Raw genomic sequence first — 18,888 nt, forward strand, 5'->3', positions numbered from 1 at the left:
CTGTTCTTAAATAAATGCTATTTCAAGAACTCTAGATACTTGTGCCTGTCAAAGAGATAGTGTAACAACTCGAGGCATACAATTATTGGGAAGTGATTTTGTATTTGGTTCAATTAAATTTGTTTTAAGTCTAAGGTCAAACCCAGTGAGGTTGAAAATCCTCACTACCACCTGTAGGTACAGGACATATTTCAAAAACTCTATCCCTGAGTAGAAATTGGGGCACTATTGCAGTCTTGTTGAATAGCCTTCTTTAGTGATATTTCTTTAAAAAGGGAAAAATTTTATAAAGCTGAATACACATACAAGCTAAGGTCATTAACATTCTACAGCATACACCAGGCTGATACAGTGACCTTCTAATTGCAGGAATCCTAGTGTGTAAAACTTTCAAATGAATTTAATACAATGGATTTTCTGTAGTAAGGAATTATAGAGCAAGGTAATTTTTTTACTAATATTAATGGTCAACTACTGACCACTAATGACACATTTCTCAAATGTAAAGCATTTTCCACCCTGTCTTTATTGATCTTCCAGTCACCTATGTACTTTCTCAGAGATACATTCAGTTTCCCAAGTGCACATTTTTCAGGCCAGGTGTCTCACACTACAGTCTCGGTGGTTCCCGTCACCGCTCACCTACCTTCACACTGGTCTTTCGCAGCGGACAGCTGGTAGCCCTGCCCACAGGTGCACCGGAAGGAGCCCTCGGTGTTCTTGCACTGCCCGTTTATGCACAGATTCCCTTGCTGGCACTCATCAATATCTGCACACACAAATGATGGCGACTGTTTTAAATTAGGTCACATCAGAAGATGCAGTTAGTTCAACTCTGTGACTGTAAACCAATTGACTACCCTCAAGGTGTTCCAATTCCAGGTTGGCCCTTTAAGGCACAGTCCACAAAAACAAAAGAAAAATTCTGTAAATTAAAAAAAAAAGGAGACAACCCAAGAGAATGTAATGTTCCCTACAGTGCATTCTGGGATTATTATTACAAAAAGGATAGCACTTCCTACACGAGACACCATAATTTTAGTATGATTTAGCCCCGTCACGTTCCTCATACCAGCTTGGTAGTTGAACTGCAGAATGGAAATGGTTACAAATAGACAATAAATTTACGAACAAGTTAAAGCTACTTTCAATACAAGTCAAGCCCTTCACCATCTCTCCCACGCTTCGGCTACAGCAGCAATGCAATGTAAAATATTTTAGAGTTGAAAGTAAAAGACAGAACCTCCAGCGCAAAATAACGACAACTGGCAGTTTGTAGACCTGCAGAATTTCATGAAAAAGGCGGAATGAAAACTCTACCAGGAATTTTCAAAACAAAACCATATTGTAGGCAGTAATCACAAGAAGTAAACATTCCTACTGGACTAAGAAGCTGAAAGAGGGTAAGAACAAACAGTTGGGTTAAAAGACACTGAACTTACTTTGAAAGAAACAAGGAAAGCCAAGTGGAATGATGGAATCATGTTGACAGCTGCTTGACTGTCAAGGAGAAAGCGGTGGGAATTTTTTCAATGCCTTGATGAAGCATAAAGTTATTGAGTGAGAAAGAATATAACTCTTTGTAAGTGTTCTAGGAGATGCCACATGTACAAATTCACACAAATGAAGAGAGGACTGGCTCCATTGGCAACCTGAGAACACTTGTAGAAGTAGAGCTCGTTTTCCAAATGGTTTCATTTGGCCATTAGGTTGTCCTGATCTAATTAGATTAATCAGTCTTGAGCAGGAGAAAACCACACCAGCCCTTTGTACTCAGAGAGGGAGGGAGGAGCCCTAATCTAAAAAGAGCAGAATTTGTTTTAAGGAAACCAACTCCTAGCAATCAATGTCTGACTATTGTTTTCTTCCAAAAATATCATATTTAAAATGCACACGAAAGTTTTCCCCAGGAGAACTCAATTGGCTGTACAGTCCTTCCCCTTACGTATTAGTGACAATTACTTATTTCCTGAGCAAAGTTGCATTTCTTAACCGCCAGGGACGCATTAACTTTTTGAATTTTATCCTGCTATAAGCAAGGTCTTGACCAATGTTTCAGAAAAAATAAACTCACATAAACTATTCATCTAATTGAAGTCCAGGAATTTGTTTCTTATTCATTTACTTTTACATAAAAATCAGTTTACTAGAAACTTTTGTTTCACTGACTGTGTTATTGATCCTTTCCTTTTATTTATAAATAAGTCCTGGCTGCCAACTACTGACTACCAAAAGAGAAATTAAAGAAGCGAGCTGAATTTTATTTTAAGAATTATTTTATACCTTTCCAACTCTCTAAGTCTATTAGCTTTAGGAGTGGTCGACAGCAAAGAACACCCCACACCATAATTTCTTTCAGCACATTCTAAAAAATACTCAAGCTCTCTCAGTTCGAGAACTTAAGACCCACCACGGCTTGTGTAGCTGGGTGATCGCACGTGATGCCTGACATTTTTAGTGCCCTGGACTCCTTTTGACTTTCTCAAAGAAGCTGACAAGTTAAGCATCCCCATGTAAAGATGTCTGCCACAAGACTAGACCCTGCACTCCAAGTCTGTCAGGGTTAGCCAGACATCTTCCATAAGTTCCTCATTTAAATCGGGAAGATGGTCAGAAGTAACTCACTCGAAGTAATGACACACACAGTTGGAATCACTGAGGCGACCCAGTTATCCTGAAGAAGGTGATCTTGGAGTCTTTCTAGAAACCAAGGGGGAACACAGGCCATTTTAATTCTACAGATAAAAAAAGGCATTTTTCTTTTCGGATGAGGGACAAACTCCCTATGCTAAAAGGAAGCTTTCTAATAAAACAGGCAAGCAGGACAAACGCCCTGTCTCTTTTGTGCCAAGAGATGAAAAGAAAGTATCATTCTCTGTGAAAGGAAACTAAGAGACTTTTTTGCGCTACGACAAGTCCAGGTCAGAGTTAAAAGAGACTACCTGTAGTTATTTATAAATTTAGGAAATACAGTGCTAAAATGAACAGATGCAAAGAGATACAGAGAAACAAAGAGAAATAAATTAATGCATTGGGTAATGTATTTGAAACTTGATAAAGGTTGACAGTACATTTACTGAAGTGAAGACGAAGTCACTACCTAGGACCATCAATAAGATGAGATTAGCAGAGTTGCTGGAATGTTGGAAATGGGAGAGATTTACGATCTGGGAAGATTCTGACATCTGTAAGCTGATGTGGTTGAGGAAAGATAATGACATAATTAAAGAAAAAGGATGTTATATAATTTATTATTGTAAAAAGGGAGGGCTGTGATTGGTGAGGAAGGAACACCTGGAGCGCACTGTAGGTTTCTGAGGGAGAAGCTGGGCGTGTCGCCTGACAGTGCGCCAGACTGTGACGGAAAGACACCAGGAGACTCAGAGTAGAGGGCAAGGTTAAGTGAGTGGCAAGGGGAGATAGCAGCCCTCTCCCACCGCCAAGCTTTCACATGCGCCGTTTCCTCTGCCGGCTAATTTTTTCTTTCCTTCGTGTTCAATATGTCAGGACCAACTTCAAATGACAACCTGTCTGTGAAGTTATTCCCAGAAGCACGCAAGCAGAACTAGTCCCGTGCCATTGGGCTGTCACAGAACGTTGTACTTGCCTCCACACAACTCGGCAAATAACACCATAATCCACCGTACAATGCGTCCTGCTCCGCCCCCACACCACCTCATCCTGCACAGACTGCCTCTGTTTCTGCATCCACCTGTATAATGCTCACAGCAGCCCAGCAGGTAGCATTGCTGTTGCCTGTTTTTGCAGATGAGCAAGTCAGGCTTAGTGAATTGAAAGAACTTATCCAGGCTCACACAGTGTCTCAAAGTTCACGCCAGAATCTGATATGCTGCCTTTTCTGCTTTTTTAAACTGAACTCCAGATTGGATTTGGATTTCACCAGATTTTCCATTTGTGTCATCGTTCTGGTCCAGGATTCAATTCCAGGCACCATATTGCAGTTGGGTGTCTTGTCTCCCCAGGCTGTCTTTCCTTCTGTTTCTCCTTCTCTTGTTTTTCCTGAGGGGAGGGGCCAAAATCCAGTAGAATGTCCCAGTCTAATGCTTTTCTCAGGATCAGACAGGAGTCACAGTCACAGGGGTGAAGCACCCTTGTCCTCGCAGTATCAGGGGTACGTGACACTCACATAACATCGCTTGGCACTTGAGTGTCTAGACTTGTCTGAGGCAGGTTCACACCTCTTCCAAGCAGTCCAAGTCCAAGTTCTCTGAGGGATGATATCCTGTGAGTGACATCTGCAGCTGAACACAGTACCTGGAACATGTCGGGCCCTTCACACACCAGAGCGGAAGAAAAGGAAGGTGAAGAGAGGCTTCTTGGCAGCCCGGCAGAGTGCCATCTGACTGCATAACATGAGTGTTCCTAGGGGTGGCGGCAACTGATGGCGTGAATCCCGGGGTGCCAGGGAGGCTAGTCAGAGAAGAGAAGCCCAGCTAGGATGGCAATGGCCGAGAATAAGACAGTGGCAATGAGTCATTCATTCAGCATCTGTTTACTCTGACCATTACCCATGTGGAGTCCAATCCCAAAATTTTAGAGATGACATGGGATGTGAAAATCTGAGATCATTTATCCAAGATTGCACGGCAAGCCCCTGGAGAACTGTGGTTGAGGTAGGAAGTGAGCAGTGAGGAAGATGAGTGTGCAAGGGTGTGCAAGGCAGGATAATTATGAAGGGATACTTGGGTCAAAATAAGCCCAGAATATCCATAGGGCAACTGTAACATCAATTTGGGTGGGCCAGAGAATGCAAGCTGAAGAAAGCAATAGTGACCTATACACTTGGAATATGAAGGTTGGCACAGGTGACAAGAGTTTTCAGGAATAAACTGACAAAAAGCAGCAGAAAGGTTGGGAAGAAAGAAGATACACGACAAGATATGACACGAGAGTGGAAATAGTCATCACATAAAAGTGAACAATAACTTCCAATGCCTGAGATCTTCACCCACCACTAACCCTGTGTAGGAGGGTTAATAATACCTTTCAGATGCATGTTTGATTTGCTCTGAGATGCCGGGCTTAAGGAGCTGGTAGGAACCCTGTGGATACCGGCCAGGAGGGGAAGGACTGGGAACAAAAGGGGTGGCTGGTGTTCTGTTGTACAAAGGGGTAAGGCACCGACCCAGACGCCGGTGGGAGAAGCTCGAGTTTTACAGGCAGTAGGGCCTCCGCCCACTGCCGCCCGCCACAGTGAGACGTGAATCCTGGGTCCTTCCCTTACATGGGAACACTTACGAAGGAAGAAAAATTTTACTTACTTCGCTACTTTTTCCTTTTGAAAGAATGTGCTTTTGTCAGTATAAACCCATAGAAAGCAAAAGAAAACAATCCATGGATTTAACCAGAAAAATAATTACAATCTTTTTTAGAAAAAAAGAATTATGAAAAAGAAAATTAGGAAAAACTTAGACAAACTATACCCATGTACTGGAAAAATGGTATATATAGCATATGTGCACATATACATAGGTTTGTATAAATTATTTATAAAATGTTCACACACTTTGATTTAAAAACTTGATAAATGGGAAAAGATATTAACATCAATTTACAAAGGAGTGAATATAAATGCATAATTATGTTTGTTAGAGGTTATTGTTTATTATAATATAATTATATTGTTTAAAATATATTCAGTTAAATTTACTTAGTAATAAAGCTAATATTTAATAAATAGAAGTGGTCAGTATTAAAGGAAATAAACACAGAAATATTAAACCTTTTATAATAAAAACATACATTTTAACAATTAGAAATTAGTGTTCTATCAAAATAGTAAAAATCATTCAGAACATTTTTCTCAATATTCCCACTTTTGTGAATAAAGAAATAATCCTATAATTCAGGCATAGGTTCTTTTTTAAAAACGTGACTGCTGAAGATCCTTTTTCCACCTAATAATGAGAAGTTGGGAAAAGTGTGTTCGTTTCACACCTGAAGAGCAGCAGGGAGATGGTGATAGAGCAACACGCTGGAATGTTGTGCAGCTTTTTGAAACACTTTTGAAAAGCACTATTAATGAGATGTCAAATTCTTACGTATATTATTAAGTAACAAAAAGCAGAATTCAAAATTATACACATAACTATATAAAATATTCATGAGATATAAATGACTATGAGTGGGATTATAACATTGTTGCCTTACCGTTTTCACCTTTCTGCATTGGCTACATTTTCTACAATGGCTGTATGTTGTTTTTTAATAGCAATTTCACTGAGATACAATTCACATACCATGCAATTCACCTGTTTATTTTTATTTTATTTTATTTTATTCCAATTTTTTATTTAATTATTTTTCAAGTATCACCTGCTTAGAGTATGCAGTTCAATGTTCTTAGCATATTCACAGAATTGTGCAAATGCATACCTTATTTACATAACCAGAAAAAAAATTAAATAGATCTATGGTTTATAGATGCTCTGTAAAAATACATTGCCTTCCTTTATACAAATAGAAATGGTCTGTATTTAACCACAATGAGGGGCCACTTTCAAAGATGCCAACCAAAATGTGCCCCACGTAACTCAGTCACACTGAATGACAGGTAGCGTGGTTCCTTTTCAAAGGCTAGTTACTCTAACATGCTCTTCACGGTAGCTCACAGAAAAATGAGAAATGTGATCGCAGCGTTTACCTTTGCAGTGCTTGTGGTCTGGGGTCGGGCTGTAGCCCTTGTGACAGGAACACATGTAGGAGCCTTCAAGGTTGGAGCAAGTGCCATTGGTGCAGACCGTTGGTTCCAGGCACTCATCCACATCTTGAAGAGTGTTGCGTAATGGACGGGGGTGGGGGGGGGGAGAGAAGACAAGGAGCAAAAAAAGAAATAATATGTGAGTAAGGTTAAATTTCATTAGAAAGAAAATAGTGGATTTTCAAAAGAGAGGAAGATTCTTTAAGACAGCTTTCAAATTAGCCCTTAGAAGAAAAAAAATTCTAGTGTGAACCTGCATAGATGATGGTCCTATGCCTTAATTTACTTTCTACAAATTAACTCGAAAAGGAACCAGACATGCTCTATGAATAAATTCAGTGGAAGGCTTGTTGTCGACAGGAGAGCAAAAGAGAGAGCAATTCTGGAATGACATCTCCTACAAAAGAAAATATCCCTAGAATCAAAGATGCGTCAAGCTCCACTCAGAGAACTGATGAGTTCAGTAGGGTGGGAGGATTTGTAGAAGCAAAAGAGATGTCTCCTGACCCAGAGGAAATGCAAGGAAAAGTATAACAATAAAGTGAAAAAAAAAAAACAAAATAGCCTGTGTCATAAAAACCAACCTGTGGGCAGTGTGAAGGTATGCCACAGGCTGAAAAGTCAGATAAAATAACAATAACTAATCTTTATCAGGCATTTACTGCATGCAGGCCCGAAAGGTTTTGCCTATGTTATTTCATATAATCTTAACAAAATCCAGCTAGCAGTTTTACAAAGAGGAAGGAGCCAAGACGAAGGGAAGTTCAGTGGCTTGCCCAAGGCCACATGGTTAGAAAATGGAGGCTCTGAGACTTGAATGCAGTCAGCGTTAACACCAAAGCCTATCCTTCCACCTGACTGTGAGTTTCCGTCATGGGGTTAAGTCCAGTGATAGAAATGAAGAGAATTATGCTTGTTTTTATTGGCTTGTTATGCTCTTTATTATTTGTTAACATAGCATTTATATAAAAAATAATCATCTAAGTGTTTACTGATTTCATTCAACAACATTCATTAGCTCCTATGAGAACGTTATTAATTCTGGGCTCCACTTGAGTGCCCCTGGGTAAGTCCACTATGTGTTGTAAAGGGAAGGCATAATTTAACATGAAGAACCAAAACCTTATGGGAAAAACAAAGCACTAAGTGCTAAAAAAGCACACACACACACACAGCATCAAAATTTAGGCTTAATTATACTGCAGTCGGTACCTTAATCTATGCAATCTCATTATAAAGCAGACAGACAACAGGAGGAAAACACTCTGTGTGTGTATGTGTGTTTTTAGTTTTTGCTTTTAATTATATTTTATTAGTTATGCTATTACATATTAGAGTTGTCCTGATTTTCCCCCTTTGTCCACCCTCCACCCAGCACTCCCCCCTCCCTCAGGCTATCCCCCCACCCTTGTTCATGTCCATGGGTCACGTGTATAGGTTCTTAGGCTACTCCATTTCCTATACTGTACTTTACATCCCCATGGCTATGCTGTAACAACCTATTTGGACTTCTTAATCTCCTCACCTCTTTACCCATTCCCACCAAATCTCCTCCCATCTGGCAAATATCAAAATGCTCTCTGTATTCATGATTCTGTCTTTCTTCTTCCTGTTTGCTTAGTTTGTATTTTAGAGTCAATTGTGGATAGATATGTATTTTTTGCCATTTTATGGTACACAGTTTTGATCTTCTTTTTCTTAAATAAGCCCCCTTAACATTTCATATAACAATGGTTTGGTGATGATGAACTCCTTCAGTTCTTTCTCGTCTGGGAAGCTCTTTAGCTGCCCTTCCATTCTAAATGAAGGAGAGAACTCCTTCAGTTCTTTCTCTTTGCTGGGTCGAGCCATCTTGGCTGTAGGTCCCTGCTTTTCATGACTTTGAATATGTCTTGCCTGTCCCTTCTTGCCTGAAAAGTTTCTTTTGAGAGATCAGCTAAGAGTCTTAAAGGAACTCCTCTGTAGGTAACTAACTTCTTTTCTTTGCTGCTTTTAAGATTCCCTCTTTTTCTTTACCCTTTGGCATTCTAATTACGCCGTGTCTTGGAATGAGTCTAATCTTGTTGGGACTCTCTGCGCCTCCTGACTTGTACATGTCTATTTCCTTCACCAAATTAGGGAAGTTTTCTTTCATTATTTTTTCAAATAGATTTCCAATTTCTTGCTTTTTTCTCTTCTCCTTCTGGCACCCTTATGATGCAAATATTGGACTTCTTGAAGTTGTCCCCGAGCTGTTTATCCTGTCCTCATTTTGAGGGGTTCTTTTTTCTTCTTGTTGTTCTGATTGCTGCTTTTTGCTTCCTTATGTCCCAAATCACTGATTTGATTCTTGGCTTCATCCACTCTATTGCTGTCTCCCTGTAAAGTGTCCTTTATTTCAATTAGTGTATTCTTTGTTTCTGACTGTATCTTTTTTATGCGGCTGAGGTCCTCACTAAAGTCCTTGAGCATCCTTATAACCGGTGTTTTGAACTCTGCATCTGATCAATTGCTTATTTCTATTTTGTTTAGCCCTTTCTCTGGAGTTCTGATCTGTTCTTTCATTTGGGCCATGTTTCTTTGTCTCCTCGTTTTAGCAGCCTCTCTGTGTTGGTTTCTATGTGCTAGGTAGTGCTGTCATAACTCCGCGTTTTAGTAATGTGGCCCAATGTAGTAGATGTCCTATAGGGTCCAGTGGTATGGCCTCTGTTATCACCCAAGCTGTATACTCAAGGTGTGCTCTTCGTGTGGGCTGGGTACACATTCCTCTTGAGCCTGGGTTGCTGTTGGCAGATCATTGGGAGGGATTTACCCAGGCCAGTCAGCTTCAAGGTCTGGCTGTGACCACTGAGCACCAACATCCATACACTGTGGAGAATCAGCCGAGTAGGGGCAGGGTGGTGGTACTCTGACATGGTCTGTAGCTGTCCAATGGGTATGCTGACTCTGGGGTTTCCCAAGTGGTGGAGGCCAAGGTCAGTCCCCACCTGTGTTTTTCCCCGGACCACCCTGCCTGAGTTATAGAGCAATCTGAGATGGGTGCCACTTGTTCTGGGCTTGGAGATTCCCAGAGCAAGCCTGGGTTCAGCCAAGTTGTGAGTCTGGGCTGGCTGCTGCTAGTGCTGGACCCAGGGCTCACTGAGGCCAGCTGCTGCTTGTTTGAGAGGATTTAGGAGCTTGTGAAGCATGAGCCAAGACCAGCCATTCATATAGAAAAGCAATTTGGCTGGGCCTGTAAGTTGGGTGTGGTGGTCTCTAGGGATCTCCAAGGCGGGTCATATAGTGTTAGCCAGGTTGATGGGGTCTCAGATACAGTACTAGCTTGCCAGCTCTGTGGGGAAAGGGTTTAGAAAAGGGACAATGCCCTCTACTCTTCTTGATGCTAGACACTTCAGTTCCTCCTTTTATGCCACTGGTGCCTTTCAAGGTGCTACCCCAGTGCTGGAGCTCAGAGGGAGTGAGTCTGAGTAGGTGATTCTGAGTGTAGGTTCTTTAAGAGGAACTGCTTAGGGCTCTAGAAGTTTCTTCCACTGACTCAATCCCTGCTGCTTTTTGCAGCCAGAGGCTGTGGGGACTTATTTTCCTGGCACTGGAGCCCTGGGCTGGAAGGCCTGGTGTGGGGCTGGGACTCCCCACTCCAGAGATGTCCCTCCCAAATTTTAATCTACCACACGTGAGTGAGGGACCAGCCCATTCTGCATCTGCACCCCTCCTACTAGTCTCGAAGGATGTGGTTTCTTTAGTTCCATAGTTATCAGTTATCTTCATTCAACTCAATTTGTGACAATTCTGAGTGACGGTTGTTCTATGTTTTAGTTTTAATTTTGATGTGGTTGTGTGACGAGGTGAGCCATGTCTACCTATGCCACCATCTTGACTGGAAGTCGTTGGATAAGGCTCTTGATTATGTCCATTTCCTTGTATAATGCTCACCACAAAAGCAATAGAGTTTTTGACCCTCTTAATGTTAACAGGCATAGTCACGAACACATGAACAAGAGATCTAATTTTAGGTCAGGAATTCAGAATTCAGAGTACGTCCATTTGCACTGCTTTTCATGAAAACGATATTCTACCTTTCTTACAACAGAATTGAGAAATAAAGCATTACCAAGATAAAGCAAAGGGGTGTGTGTGTGTGTGTGTGTGTGTGTGTGTAGGTGTGTTCCATACGCACACTGAGAACAAGCCAAGCGACTGCCACTGCCTAGGTGCTCCGCCACGCTTTCCCAGAACCACTAATTATGGCGAACTGAGTGTTCTCCACAACAACCAAAATAGCACTTCCAGACCGACTCATTATCCATCCTTCCTTTGTGGGAACCCGCTTTCATACACATGGAAAGTGCACCACTTGAAAGAAGGAGCCAGACATCGAAGCCAAAGTAAATAACGGGACAAAATGAGCCTAGACACTAAGCATGGAAATTCCTGACAGCAACGTGAAAATGGCAAGTCCAGTATCTGGTCTGGTTTCAAAAATGTTAACGAGTTGAAAAATGTAAAACGTATGGATTGCTATCTAATTATTCACGCACCAGGGAGTGTGACTTACAGGGCTGCAGAATGTGACAGCAAAATCGATTTAAGGGCATATTTTCCCTAAAGTAAATTAACAGACATTACAGATTACTATGCATGAGGTACTTATAAAACTTCCATTTTGTCTGGCTACTACCATGATTAACTATGAGGCAGAATGTCTTGAAATACCTTAGTAGTCTGCTGTGTTCTTTCTTCTCTCTACTTTATCATAGACATAACTGCATGGAACCAGAATCCTTCCAAGTCAACCATTTACACATAGATAGAGCAGTTTGAATTCAATGAGTACTTGGCCTTAATGGAGCTTACGTCCTTAAGAAAATAACTATATAGTAAAATAACTATATAGTTAGTAAAGGAACTCTATGTGGGGTCAAAAGTTATAAAATGTCCAGCTATAAATGTCCAGCTATAAAATAAGTCAGTCTTGGGGAGGCCATATATGGCATGGTGACTACAATTAATAATACTGTATTGCTTATTTGAAAGTTGTTAAAAGAGTAGATCTTAGAAGTAACTCATCACAAGAAAAAAAAGAGAAGAATTTGTAACTATGTATAGTGATGTATGTTAACTAGACTTACTGTGGTGAGCATTTTGCAATGTATACAAATATTGAATCACTATGTTGTACATGTAAAACTAATATAACATTATATGCCAAGTACATCTCAAGTACAAAAACACAGAAGGAATGTACCCAGAGTGTGGCCTTGCTTGGTGAATGTAAAATAAACTCAGGGTTGTATCTTTTTAGCCCAGACCTGTCTCCTAAACTGCAGCCCCCTGGGTCCAGCGGGTCGGTCCGGGAGAGCCCTCTGAGTGTGCGCGGACAAACCAATCTTTCCCACAGCCTCCTCTTTGTGTGGTCTCCCACATGTCATACGGTGGAACTCTCCACGCAGACGCCCAAGTCGGAAAGATGGACACCATCCTTTCTAAACTGAATGCTTGGTTCATTCCTTTTCTATTATTCTCTCATATGAATTACTGCCAGAGTCCTTTAATTTGTTTCTCCACTTTAAGCAGCACCCTATTCTGGTCCATTACCCTACGTACAGCCAGAGTAATCTTTCTAAAATGCAAATTCCATCAGTGGTATTGCTCCTCTACTTGGAAAACCTTCAGGGGTTTCCAGTGTTCTTCCAGAGCCTGGCCAAGGACACTGACTTGTGGGGCCTGAGTGGCAGGGAAGGAAGAGCTGGCCCCACAGCCCTTACTTCCAACCCTTGGGAGAGTCAATGCCTTGTGACACGAGGCGGCCCTACCCACCTCACCACCCATTACTCACAGCCTCCGGCCAGCAGCGGAGGGAGATGGCAATGTTTGTGGTGTTTTTTGTTTTTTTTTTTTATAGTGGAGACCCAAACTATTTTACTCTAAGATTATAGTCTTAAGGAACACTCATGTTACCCAAATTCTAACAATGCATAAACATAATGAGTCAAAGGGAAAATTTATCATGAAAAACACTGTACCCACAGAAAAATGGCTTCCAAACTCAAAAAACAAAATTACGAATGGGCTTTTGGAACAAAATTGGAAATTCAATGAATGAATCAAAACCTCTCACAGTAAGGAAGTTGTCAGGAGTTTATGAGGCCAGTACCTTGTGAACATGATAGTTCAGAAGCTTATGAATTCTCCTCACTACACTACTGCCCAATCCAAATTAATCCTTCTTATCTGTCACACTCTGAGAGACTCTAACAAATGCCGTGTTGAAAACTAAAAGTGCCACGCCTTACAGAATTTCCTGATGTATTCCTCTAATGACTCTATCAGAAGAGGAAGTCAACACAGCCTGGCATGATTTGCCCCTTCTGAACCGTGGTGATTCTTACGATCATCACTTCCTCTTAAAAACGTTTCACCCCATCATCTGAATCCTGCAGTCTACGGTTCTTTGTCAAGATCAATAGGAAGTTCATCGGTCATTAGTTCCTGACTCCACCTTCTTTCCTCTTTGGAGGGAAATGAGGACATTAATCTCGCTCCAGATCTCTGGCAACCTTCCATTCCCCACAGTTTCACAAAGATGACTCCCAGCTGGCCAACAATCCCACCTGCAAATTCTCTCATTGCCTTGGGATGCATTTCATCTGGGTCAGGAACCCTTTTGAAATGTTCCCATCTCAAATCCTGGGAACACGCCAGATGGCCTGGAGCATCTCCCCCTGCCCCCGCCACCTGCTGCTGGTGGGCCTGACCTCTGAGGTACAGCCCTCTGTACCTTAGTGGCTGACTGGTGGTCCAGAGCAACTGTTTGCCTGCATTGCTTCCTGTACTTTTAAGGAGAGCGATCTGTCAACACTGTGAACCAGTTTTTTCCAGAGTCCATTCAGCCTCATTCAATTCCTCAGTGACCAACATGGACTTTGTGAGGGAGCACCATTTGATATGGGGAGAAAACACCTTATTCTATCACTAGAGCTACATGCAAATCTAGAATTATTCCTTGCCCCAAATATGCCATTACTTCAATTACCCCTTAACTATTCTTCACACATAGGCTTTTATACTAAAGACAATGAGAGAACATATTTGACAGGAGAGCAAGCACGGCACATGAGACACAGATGCTGGTGAGGCCACGGTGACAACCACCTCAGCTGCACTCAAGGGACAGTGTATCCTCAGGGTCTCAGGCTTGCCTGTCAATTTTGACCAAGTGAAAATATGCAGTCACAGAGCTGCCTACAAAAATACATGTTTCTCAAAGGCTCATCACTGCTGTTCCGAACTGCAAAACAGCCAGTGCTATGCACATCTCAGATAAGGGCCAAGGACAACCGAACGCTGTCAATCCACTAATCCCACCAAACCACTGGCGTCTGGCCTTACCTTTGCACGAGGACACCTGTCTTTCAGCAACATCCAACGGGGCTATCTGCGGTGCAGGTCTCACATTGCAGATGTAGAAGCCCTGAGCCATTATGATTACATCTTGCAAGGGATGACTCCCACATAGATTTCTCCTTCCTATGAACTTAACTTCCTTATTATGTTCATTATATTGCTTTGTTCTTGAATTTTCTTGGGTGGACACGACAGAGACAAGGAGATACTGTCCAGAACGAAACCGGACACTAGCTTTGGAGAGAGAGGACCTGGGATCTTGACTAGCTCTGTCATTCTCTTCCTGTGACCTTGAGCTGATTAATCTATTTGGGAGTGAATTTCTCCATCTGGACTGCAGGGATTATAGTCCGGAGGGCCAAGTGAAACAACGAAGTCAGAGCCCTTTGTGAACTATATACAGTGAAGTGTTTGGTTGTGATTCCCACACGGGCATTTTCCTTCACAAAAGTAGTTTTGTTGGTTATTTTGTTGTTGAGATGCAATTAACATATCACATTGCATAAGTTTAAAAGATGCTTTGATAAACTTATTTATTGCACTACAGTAGCACCAGCTAATACCTCTCTCATGTCACATAATTTCGATTTCTTTCCTGCTGTAAGAACAACTAAGATCTGGTCTCCTCAAAGTTTATAACTCAGTGCTACCACCTACCAGCACCACGCTGGGCCTCAGATCTCCAAGACTTATTTATTGACTAGTTGCAAGTTCACGCCCTTCAACAACTTCTTCCTGATCCCCACCCCTGGTAACTACATTCTGCTCTGTTTTATTTTGCTGTTTTACAACTTCAAATCTTCTCTGGTACCTGGCAGACATGTAATGCGGTGCTCAGTAACAATTTATTGACCGATAAGAGGCTCCTTTAGCATATAATGATTTAGGGATAAGTCTGACACACACTTTACAATAGCCACAAAAGGTAGATGGTAAGCTCAGTTGCCACCTTGTGTAAAAAAGTTAATGTAGGAGGAAAGCCTCCAGTTTCAGGTTAAGTCTCTGAATATTTATATACCCCATAAAGGCTAACAATGAACCTGAAAACTTGAAAATAAATGCTAGTGTGAAAGAAGTCCTAGAACAGTGAGCTCTTCACATTTATTCTGCAAGTTCTCTGAGCCCTGTTTTGGAGGAGACTGTGGTTAACCAGTTGGCAATGGAATGAATGATCCTAAGTTCTTCGAATGTCTAAGTCGTGTTGCAGTTAGAAAAAGTAAAGGTGAGTCCCAAAGTAATCATTAACTTAACTAGGGGCTGACAAAGAAGGACTACTCTGATAATAATCTAAGAAATTCTGAGATATGATTGTTCAAATTCATAAGAGAAAGCTGGGACGTAGAGTTAAAAACGACATGAGATGAGCTTCAAGAATGCCAGAAAGGAGACAGTCATACAGAAAAGCTCACCGTGTAATTCACTTTAACAGGTAGCAGTCATTACTGCACTTCTTGTGTTTCGGGACAAAGGAGATAAAAAGGAGGGTCACGGAGCTGGGAAATGAAGGGTTATGACACTCATTTGGGTCCTCCTCATGCCAGATACCTTACTGGGTGATTTGTATCACTTACTTAATTCTGACAGTAAACTCCGTGAAGAAATTATTTCAATCCCATTTTACAGGTAAGTAAAACTAAACCTCAGAGGACAGCAGTCACGGGGTCCCAAGTCTGTCTAAATTCAGGGAAATAGGATCTTTACGTCAGACTTACTTTAAAGTACCTTTAAACAGTTAAATATTAGAGCGTTTCCTCTGGGGAATGGTTCTAGTCCAGTTGGAGTCAGACTAGTTCTCTGTGAGTCAAGAGAAACCTACCTGTCAATTGAGTACCTGTCGGGCTGGCTTCCCTTAAGCGAAGTGCTGGTTGAGCAGCCAGTTGGAACTAGACAGAACCCAGGGTGATGAAATAGTCATTAGAGGTGGGGACTGAATGGGCAAAACAAGTCGAGGCGGAATGTGAGGTCCAAGGAATACAATGTTGAATGAGGCAAGCTGCTCCCAAAAGAGGACCAAAATCCGCAACTTAAAAGAAGAAGCTACATTAACAGAAAAGCCAACAACAGCTGCCAAAAAAAATATTGAGGGACAGATATTTTGAAAGTGGACAATAAACTATTGAGAATGAAGGACTGTGTGTCCTGGGCTAAAGATTAGGAAAAAGTGTGTTCCTGGTGACAACACCTGCTGTCATTTTACTTGTCTCTGCCCCAGACAATTCCTGTTCTAATTCATAAATCCAGGGGAAGCCTCACTCAGTGAGACCCAGCACACATGGCATGAGGACAAAGAGGCCATTAACGGCTTTGGCAAGTTCGCCGCTTCGTTAGTGAAAGAAGCAGGAGGTGTAACCGGCATCCTATCCCTACAAGGGTCAAACTGGCAATTCTTAATTCTTAATGAAACCTTTTTCACAGAAAAACGAGCCAAATCAGAATGAAGATGGACAAGTTAAGAAGAAAACAAGCATGATGCCAAATAAAAGTACCATTATGTACAACACCGTACACGTTTAATTACCTAATTTTAAAATACGCAGTGAGTAAGAGGAGAACAGTTGAAGAAAGCTACTTCAATACATGGGACAGAACAGCCCTGTGAGGCAGCATTTACTTCGGTGGATGACAACCAGCGAATGCCAAGTGTGAGACTTTTCTTCAAACAGTAGGATCTTGGAAAACATTTTAAGTCATTAATGTTTTCATACATTAAGTTGGACCACACAAAGTCTCATCAATGTATCCTGAAATAGCTGCCCTAAAAGGATACACAACGACGCTAGTCACAAATAACTGTTAGAGATGAAACCAGAGGGTTCGCAAGGAACCCCTTGTAAAGGATGGCTCTCTGACCACCGCAGAATCTCTAATACTTCCCATTCTCTCTTAGGTTGCTTGTCCTTCCCGCAAGGCGCACACCACATCTGACACACTGTGTGCTGCCTTGCTGGTCTCTTTATTTGCAAGCGCAATGGCTCTAGGGTGGAAGTGCAACTCGGGGAGGGAATTTATTTTGTTCACTCACCAATCCCTATAGTCCAGGAAAATTCCTGGCTCATAGTAAGCACTCAATCCTTAAATGAGTGAACCCATATTAAGTTGTGTTATCAACGCAAAGATAAGCTAAAGTCAGGACTAGACCTCCTGGAAAGTAATTTAGAACACTACAAGTACAAAAGTGAGAACTCAACTATATATAAAGGAGCAGAAACAAAGAGATAGCGCTGGGAATGCATGAGCGCTGTCAGAGTTTAGCAGACAAATCCAATCCATTCACTCGCTCACCATGAGCAGAAGGTTGTGTTGCAATATCTACCTGCTTCTTTGTCACACTCAACTTTTCAACATTTGAAAGCTCTACTACCATAAAAAATTATGATGGAAAATCCATTTGGGGATAATCTGCAAAAGCCCGCATGAGAAACTCCGATGAGCACACGTCCAATCGAGCAGTGGATGGAACTGCAATTATGTCACAGAGAAGCTTGATCTATAGGTGATGAGGAGGCTAACATTTCACCCAAAACAGAAGGAAAAAATACACTGCCTACTTTTAATAGGAAATGCGTGACCTTAGGAATGCAAAAACGAAAGCTATTGCTTGGAACAAGTGGCCAAGTGTGTGACTTTGGTTGTATAACAGAGTGCCTTAGTATTTCTGCTTCTGATTCCACTCATCTGGTATGCAAAGTGAAATTACTTTTAAATGAGGTGCTGTGTTTCTGTCACTAAAACCGCAGTAAAGTGGTCACAATTAGATTGGCTGTAAACATCTAGCTATGAGAAGTCATTTATTATTATTACCCAATCTAGATAAATGCATTTATATTGAAGAATAATCACTTGCCAATTTGGTCAGTCACCTTCCATTAGTAAATGTATGAATCAGGGCTGTGTTTACACCAGTATTGTGAATTATTTAAGGTAAAGTTCAGGCTCTAGTCTTAGATTATGATATGCATCAGCATGTGAAAATGAGAACACGAATGAAACCTTCATAGACAACTATAAAATTCATGCCAAATGAGAAAATTAAAACCAAATTCACATTCTGACCAGCACACACTACATAAACAAATTCTTATCAAATTACCAATTAGTGAAAAAAACAATCTTTTCTTCTCCCTAAAGAGCAACATCTCACAATTCCACTGTAGAGGCCCTTGGGACCAGCATGAGGCTCAGGGCATAGGGCCACCTGCACCAGGCACAGTTCATTCTGCCCGGTGGTGAGTCCAAAGCTTTGAAATTGGGCGTGTTTTGGCCAAGTCTACTTATCCCACCCTTTCTGAAACACCTAAATCTACTCCCAGAGATGCAGAAATGGGCCAACATTTTTAACAGACCTGAAGGGACTGGAGTTGTCTACCCCTCATCTGGCAGCAAATCTTTCCATGACATCTGTCCTTCAGCCACACTGGCCTTTCAGCGACTGGAGCATGACCTTCTCTCCGTACAAGACCCCCATCTATGCTGTTTCCTTTGTCCAAAGTGTTCTCTCTCCCATCCCCTCCCCCAGTTAAAAACTAACTCGAGAATTTTCCCAGAGGCAACTCATCCCACCATCGCTGTGCATTTGCACTGATTTACGAGATGTCTAGGGGAGCATCCCTCTCCCGCACTGGAGAGCAAGTCCACGAGAAAGGCACTCTGGGGGGACCCTCAGCATATCCCAGCCCTCCATACACTCTGGGAGCAGAGAGTAAATTCTTCAGCATTTGTAAAAGAAAGGATAGAAGGACTGACTGAATGAAAAGTTTAACCTGCACTGTCAGAGTCTAGCACGG

At 41.6% G+C, this 18,888-nt stretch overlaps 1 protein-coding gene across 11 annotated transcripts in view; it reads right to left on the reverse strand.

The window, feature by feature from the left end:
• Nucleotides 1-18,888, reverse strand: part of LTBP1 (latent transforming growth factor beta binding protein 1) — a 357,682-nt gene that overhangs the window by 81,263 nt on the left and 257,531 nt on the right. For all 11 annotated transcript variants that reach the window (XM_037066591.1, XM_037066593.1, XM_037066590.1 and 8 more), the window contains 2 exons: nucleotides 6,665-6,787; nucleotides 647-769 (listed from right to left, as the gene is read on the reverse strand). In XM_037066591.1, coding sequence (XP_036922486.1) covers nucleotides 647-769; nucleotides 6,665-6,787 — 246 coding nt within the window. The remainder of the gene's footprint in view (nucleotides 1-646; nucleotides 770-6,664; nucleotides 6,788-18,888) is intronic.

The sequence above is a fragment of the Sturnira hondurensis genome, unplaced genomic scaffold (genome assembly GCF_014824575.4).
Source record: "Sturnira hondurensis isolate 20B ecotype Veracruz unplaced genomic scaffold, ASM1482457v3 Scaffold0016663, whole genome shotgun sequence".
In the NCBI taxonomy this organism is placed as follows: domain Eukaryota; kingdom Metazoa; phylum Chordata; class Mammalia; order Chiroptera; family Phyllostomidae; genus Sturnira; species Sturnira hondurensis.